This window comes from Scylla paramamosain, chromosome 33, assembly GCF_035594125.1.
Source record: "Scylla paramamosain isolate STU-SP2022 chromosome 33, ASM3559412v1, whole genome shotgun sequence".
NCBI classification, from domain to species: domain Eukaryota; kingdom Metazoa; phylum Arthropoda; class Malacostraca; order Decapoda; family Portunidae; genus Scylla; species Scylla paramamosain.
The window spans coordinates 16,760,130-16,767,563 of NC_087183.1; the positions used below are offsets into that span (position 1 = coordinate 16,760,130).

At 43.7% G+C, this 7,434-nt stretch overlaps 1 protein-coding gene across 8 annotated transcripts; it reads left to right on the plus strand.

Moving 5' to 3' along the window:
- Nucleotides 1–791: 791 nt before the first annotated feature.
- Nucleotides 792–6,817, plus strand: LOC135089837 (serine/arginine-rich splicing factor 3-like). 8 transcript variants are annotated; one of them, XR_010261658.1, is made up of 7 exons: nt 792–944; nt 1,980–2,174; nt 2,480–2,581; nt 3,360–4,029; nt 4,778–4,870; nt 6,094–6,161; nt 6,333–6,817. XR_010261658.1 is itself a non-coding variant. In XM_063985943.1 (6 exons), the coding sequence occupies exons 2-5, from the start codon at nt 1,984–1,986 to the stop codon at nt 6,158–6,160; spliced, it is 453 nt and encodes a 150-aa protein (XP_063842013.1). In that variant the 5' UTR covers nt 792–944; nt 1,980–1,983; the 3' UTR covers nt 6,161; nt 6,333–6,817. The 8 variants fall into 8 exon arrangements, 4 of the variants coding, with proteins under 4 accessions (XP_063842013.1, XP_063842014.1, XP_063842015.1 ...); XR_010261659.1 differs by having other exon boundaries at nt 4,778–4,849; XR_010261660.1 differs by lacking the exon at nt 6,094–6,161.
- Nucleotides 6,818–7,434: the final 617 nt, after the last annotated feature.

Genomic DNA, 7,434 nt, shown 5'->3' on the forward strand with positions numbered 1-7,434 from the left:
CGGAGGAGCTCAGTCTGGTTAGGTAATCACTGAGGTGTTTTCGTTCACAGACCCGAGATTCTTAAACGCTATGAAAACTATTTTCAGTTTTTATTATGCTTCCCCCTAGAATCCCGACCAAGCTACGTTTAGAATCATACAAATACTTGAAGAATGACTACGCAGAATATGTTTTCTGAGCCCACAGAGATGGTTTATGTTTTCCCCGTATGAGTGACCTAGAATCCCTGCCAGACTATCTTTAGAATCACGAAGATATTTTTGAAGACTGTAATCACTTTTTTTTTTTTTTTTTTTTTTTTTTTTTGGCTGAGTGGAACCTGTTTGGTCTCGAGATAGCACGCTGATCGAAATGTTTGGTAATACGTACGTACGTGTACATGATCTCCGTGCAACCTCCTCCTCATGCTTCCCTTGCTGTATTGGGGGAATGTAGTATACCCTGGCAGAATTACTGCAGTAGCTGTGTGGCATGAGAGAAGTAATAGTGAAGTAGGTATTGGAACGTGAGAAGGAAGTGATGCATGTTATTTTTGACAAGCAGTGATGTACAGTGAATGTAAAGATGCAGTGATTGAGAAACTGGTGGTGCCTCCTAACATAAAAAAAATACCTTATCATAACATAAATGAGTAAATATTTAGCTTGATACGTACTGGGAGTACTTCAATATGGGCAGTAAGCAGAAATGGTCGAATAATTAAAGTGAAAAAAAAGGCATATAACACTGACCCTGGGACAAAGACTCAACTATAGCAAGGGAAGCAGAACCAATCAATAAAGAGAGAGAGAGAGAGAGAGAGAGAGAGAGAGAGAGAGAGAGAGAGGCCTGGGAGAGAAAAGAACCAAGAGACCGTCTGGATGCTACGGGCGTGACGTCATCGCGAGGAGTGGCACGCACAGAGAGGGGGAGGCCTCCGTCGTCCTTATACAGCGCGTTACCAGTAAGTTACTCCTCACTGCCGTACCTAATTTAATCAGAAGATGCGTGAATGGTCCAGCCAGGTGTGTGTGTAGTGGGAACACATTGGCTTCAATATTAAGCACAGGGGAGCGGGAAATGTTTGAAGGTCTCTAGACTTCGATCCAAATTTGTAATGGCTGCCGCTCTCCCCTGACGCGTATTTATATTTATCCATTTTCTCGCCCTTCCTCCTTGATTTCCTGTAATTTATCCACCTGTTCTTTCGGTTCTATGTGTGTGTCTTCCATTTCATCTCGTTTGTTTTTTCCTGCGGTAGGTTATGAAGTGCGTTTTTCCATTGTGTGTGTGTGTGTGTGTGTGTGTGTCGGGAAAGGGGTGTATGAGGGAGACCGGTGTGTGTGTGTGTGTGTGTGTGTGTGTGTGTGTGTGTAGGCTCTTCTGTGGCGCCTTCTCCAGGATTTTTTTTTGTGAGGAGACGGGCAACGTGTGTGTGTGTGTGTGTGTGCGCTTCTAGTAGTAACTCCTCGTCTTGTCACAGAATGATGCAACCAGACAACAAAGTCTATTTTCTTGTGTTCCCATTGCCCTCAGACTGCAGCACTAACGCCTTGCCTCACACAGAATAATAGAGATGGATTGCAAAATCTTTCAAATTTTTCCTGATAGTATATTTGTTCCTCACCTGGTTGATTCACCTGTTTGGCTCACCTGGTTGGCTAGCCTTTCATGGCATATATGTATAGGCAGGTAGAGGTTATTTCTGTTAATATAAGGGAAGCATGAATCAGCAGGTACGCCAGTTAGCAAGATTTCAGTAATATGGCAAACTGTTCTTATAGTAATGACAGTTGTGTACCTTATGCAGAATATTGAGATAGGAAAAATGTATTAATGGTCATGAGATCAAGGGAAATACTATATAATGAGGTAGTACAGGATGGATTGTAAAATTATCCTATTATTCCTGCTTGTCCATTTTCCTATTTTCCTGTTAGTCTATTTCTCTTTGTTCCTGCTTGCCAGTGTGCGGTACTAACGCCTTGCCTCCCCACAGAATAATGCGGATGGATTGTAAAGTCTATGTGGGCAATCTTGGCAACAATGCCGCGAAACACGAACTGGAGTCTGCCTTCACAAAGTACGGCCCTCTGGTGAACGTCTGGGTGGCTCGCAATCCCCCCGGGTTTGCCTTCGTGGAGTTTGAGGACCCCAGAGATGCAGAGGATGCAGTGAGGGCGCTCGATGGAACGTGAGTATTGCAGCCTGCCTCGATGTTGGGACAGTGTTCTAAGTTGTTATTATTCTCTTGTACTAATCTGTAACCCATTTTGTGGATTCAGTTTACAAGGGGCTCTGTTATGCTTTGACATTGTGGACACTGGGTTCTTTCTCCAAGTCTCAACTCTGACTTATATTTTGGATTTGATTTTACTTGCAGGTCACTCACTATGTTGTAAAGAATTAGCATCATGTTTAACTGGTAGCTAAAGTTGTGGTTGTCACTTTTCAGGAGAATTAAGATGCATGTTGTAAAGAAATGTGTTGATGTTTCAGGAGACTGTGTGGTGTGAGGGTTAGAGTTGAGATGTCCACAGGCCGCTCCCGTAGAGACCGCTACCGCTCCCCACCACGCAGAGGAGGGAGCCGCAGATCCAGGTAACATTTCCGGGGGACAGCCGGCGTCGTGTCGGCGCCGGCTGGGAGGGACTCACTTGCTAGGGCCGGCTGTGGTGTGCCGATCACTCCTCGCCTTGTAGGATAGGAGAGTTCATCCAAGTGCTAGGCCTCCCTCCCTTCATCTGTGGCATGAATGTGGAGTGTGAAGTGTCTCGTGGTGTGCGTGTTCAGTCCGATGTGTAACAGTTGCCTGTGCTGTGTGAGGGATGATTGGGAGTGTTGTAAGTTCCTCTCTTATGATTCACTGTCTGGCTGTGTTGACTGGATGTGTTTTTCTATTCTGTGACATAACTAATATTCTTCAGTCTCTCTCAAGGTGATGTGTGTGTCTGTGTTTGGGTGGGTGGCAGGTGTGTCCTAGCAGGCAGCACTGGCGGGGCATGTGCTGTGAGGCAGGTGGGGAGGGCAAGTGCTAAGTTCACTATTTTAGTTCATCTTGGGCTGTGGTGTTTATTTACTTTTATTTATTTAATCTTCCCTCTTCAATTTTCAGCTTCCAGATAGCGCTCGTCATATCAGTAACCTGCTAAAGATTAACTGTGGGAATCAGACTAACTCATTTGTACTAGTTTTTTTTATAATTTTTGGGGAAATGGCCAAGTACTTGGTCTTTCACGGGGAGCAAAGAGGGTAATTTCTGAATTAAGTGGGACTTGATTGTTATTTGCTTTAAGGTTATAGACCTCGTTACTTTGACCATAAGAAAATTAAAATTCTGGAGTTTTTTTTGTTAATTGTGGTGTGTGGCCCATTACAGGACTATCTCGCCCAAATTACTTCTTGTTCCACCACCACCACCACCACCATCTACTCCTCCTACTGTTGCTACCACACCACCACCACCAACTCCACCACAACCACCACCACCACCACCACCACAAGTACTTCCACCACCATCACCACCACCACTCCTAGCATCAGCATCAGCCTCTTTGTCCAGTGGACTGCCAATATTGGGTTGTTGGGGTAGATGGAGGTCCCTCTGGGCACTCTGTCCACTCCCAACCTGATCCCACACTGGTACAGCCTTGATATCCTGAGTCCGACGCCTGCACACAGTCCAGTTGGCGTGCCCCGCGAGGGAGCACTCTGGCTGGACTGTTGGGCGCTAACGTAACCAGTGCTGGGCCTCCTGATGCTCTGAGGCTTGGCGGAGGTGGTGGTGAGCGGCACGTTGCCTGATGGCCCTCCTACGGCGCGGCACCTCGTGGCACCCGGGCAGCCCTTATGCGCTTCACGTGTCCTCTTCTCCCCGCCCGTCTACGTCTACCCTCCGCCCACTGCCCGCCCATCGCCCGCCCGCAGCCTGCGCACCATCAGGCCTGCCCCCCCACCCACCATCTTGGGTCCTTGACCCTCCAACGCTCGCTCCACTTTCTTACATTCATCGCGCCTCGTCTCACCATAACGCCTACCCTGCTGTGACGGTACACTACTCAGTATTTGACCATTTGATCACTTTTCACAAACTTATGTTTGTGATTGTCAGTCAGTCAAGCGTAGGTATCCATCCTGTCTCAGAGGATGGTAATACCATAAGGAGTGTTTGATTTGCCTGTAGAAGGTTCATGTGTTTTATATTTATCTGAAACATCTGAATCTCGAGCAGGTTACTAACGAGTGTCACCCAGGTGGTTTGTGGGAATGGGCTGGACTGCTTGTGGCATCATGTCTGATTTTATGTCATTTAGGAGCATTTTCCATTACATGATAATTGTTGGATAAGTTAGAAGATAAGAGCTATCTCAAATTAGCATTTGCTATTCATGTAAGAAATAAAGAATAATCAATCACCTGGTTGTGGTGGGCTTAATGCTGCTGTGAGTGTGTGTGCACCACCCAGTAGACAGGGTGGCTGTTCCTCTCTTCCAAGGAACACAAGCCTGCTTAGCCCAGAGGCAGCAGCTTGCAGTCTTAGCTTTACTTCTGTAGTGCAGAGTATCCTCTCCTAGGGCTGGTAAGTGTTGGGGAATGGAAGGTGCTCATGATAATACAGTTCTCTTTATGGAGGCGGTGGCTCCCAATCCTAAAGTATTTTCTCCTAGGGCTGCTAATGATGGCAATGGAAAGTGCTCATGTTAATACAGATCTTTCTATTAAAGGAGGCGGTGACTCCCCAGACGAATACCACTCCGCTCTCGCAGGAGGAGGAAGTAATTCAGCTGCTCGTTTCAGGTCCCGGAGCCCTAGGAGGTTTGGGCGGTCCCGCTCTCGGTCACCAAGACGCTCCCGGTCCCGCTCCCCCAGGTCTGTTTCAAGGTCCCCAAGGTCTGTGTCATGCGGTAACCTAACTAGCCAGCTTGTCTAAGCTTGATGTTGTGCTCGGTGTAAAATTTGTGGTTGTTTAGTTGTTTCACAGTACATTTTGCTAAAAATCAGCTCAGTAATGGCCACTGTATCAGCAACCTTCAGTTTTACAAAGTTTTCATCATAGTTACTGAAACCACAGGTTTTCCCTTGCTCCCAGCATGCTTGTATGTAAGCTTGCCATGTTGCCAGATTATTTTGATGCTTTTAGATGAGAATAATTGCCTTATTCTCATTACTCATTACATTTGTAATTAAATTATTCACTAGAGGAGAACATTTATTTGTTCATTCATTTTCAATTTGCATCATCGTGTTGATTTTACAACAGTTTGTTATTTTGTCTTAATACAATTGATTAATCTCAAGTTAGAGCTTGAGGATGTTTTCTTTTTTGTTTGAAAAGAGAACTGTGAGTAGTAGAGCATGCATGCCCTGGAATAAATGCCATCCCTTGAAGGACTAATTAAGAGGAGGCATCAGATATTAATGGATAAACAGAACAATTGCTAAATGCACACCTTTGTTATTTGGTTTTGCATTGTCACATTGAATCATTAAGAAAATAGTCCTTGTTGCATGGCAGCTGCAAAAGTTTTGTGTATTGTAATAGCATGTGTGTTTTATTTTCAGTTGATTGCACTTGTTTGATGTTGACTTGTGTCCTTGGTGTTTGTTTTCAAAGCCATGTCCATTCACAAGGTTTTGAATTGTTTGCATATCTGGCTAATATTTAAAAAACAAACCACCACCGCATCACAAGCATTCTTGTGGCTTTTTTTTTTGTATACGTGATGCTTTTCCCATTACTGCTCCGTCATCATAATGGCATTAACAAGTGACTGTGTGGTAGCAGTTAGTGAATGTAACGAGTGTGGCACCAAGTGTGATAGCAAGACTTAGATGTAGGCAGAGAAGGAAGTTATTTGGCCTTTGTTTGAGTATTGAAAACAGCACTAGTCTCTGCTTGCACCATCCTGATGAGCTTGAGATCAAATTGTACTGACCCCTTCACTAACAGGAGAGAGTAACATGACATTGGCCTTCTCATTACACAGGCTAGTCACTATTTTGAAAGTGTTGCCAGTAGCTTCATACAGCTGTAGCTCACAATTGAGTAGGTATTATCTTGCAAGATTGACCTGTGGCCACAAAACTCACTGCTTTACCGGGTGTTCCTATAGGTATGACGACTACCGCAGGCGAAGTGACTCTCCAGATTTCAGAAGACGATCCCGTTCTAGATCATAAGGTGGGTACTTCCGCTGTACGCCTTGGCTTCTTTATAAGATGTTTTGTTCTCCCTCAGGATATCATGATTTTCCTGGTGAAGATTATTGCTGTCTACTTGTGTACTTCAATTTTGTATTGTTATTTTTTTTTTCCTAATGAGTTACTGAAGAGTTGTTTCTTGTTGTTGCAGGGGTGAGTGTGTACGATGATAGAGTGACTGGCAGTATCCGGGAACAGTGAGGACTGGAGCATGTGGCTCCTCTTGGCAGGAATATTTTCCACCATTTGTATTAAGATCTTGATGATGATTCGCTTTGAATTGTAGGTCATAGATTTTTTGTTGAAAATTTGCACTAAATTTTAAAAAATCTCACTACTTCCTTGGTCATTACTTTCCTAACACTCACTTTGTAATTTATGTATTTTATTCAGAAATCTTGAAATTTATGTAGCCTATGAATTGAATATAGACTAGTAATTGTTTTAAGATTACTAAGATTCCTGTTTAGTTGTAGGTTCCTCACTTTTATATGGTATGAGAATGAATGTTATGTGCACCATACCTTTCTGATATATTTCCTTGAGGACTAAACATAGAGCACTAAAGTTATTGTGGCAGTACAAATGAAGATGAAAGGTATGGAATGTTTATTGTCATTAAGAAGTTTCACAAATTATCCTGTATTATTAATCCTGCATGCTGTGGCTCTGACAAGTGTTGGTTAGTGGCTGACATTCATCTAGTCATGTTGAGTTTGTTTTAATTTCCTTTTCTATAGAAGGTTATCAATTTTCACAGTATTCTTTAAGGCTAGAAGCCCACTGGAAACATGGAAATATACTTTACTTTTAATAGAAATAAAGATTGCAAGTAAAGCAGAAAGTCACGACTTTGAGTCAGTAACCATAACCAAGGAAAAGGTTTTGGTGAGATGGAAATGTGGACCTGAACACAATGAGCGGATCGTCTGCCTCCGTTCCCTTAGTAACCTAAGGCTGATCCCAAGCTGGTGAACCAAAACTGACAGGTAGGCGTAACATGAATACTTGTAATGGGTAACTAGCTGTTGTGGCAGAGCGTCAGCGTATACCTATAATTTCTGAGGTCACGGATTAAGATGCAATAAGCACTCGTGGAATCCTTGCAGTACACCATCTAATCATCATCTCATTCACTAGAGGCCTTGGAAAGAAAGCGCATAAGTAAAGGTGCGCCTGATAACTTATCGGTAACATTGGAGATAACACGATTCCTCCAATACTGAGGGACACGAGAGATAGAGAAGTAGTGT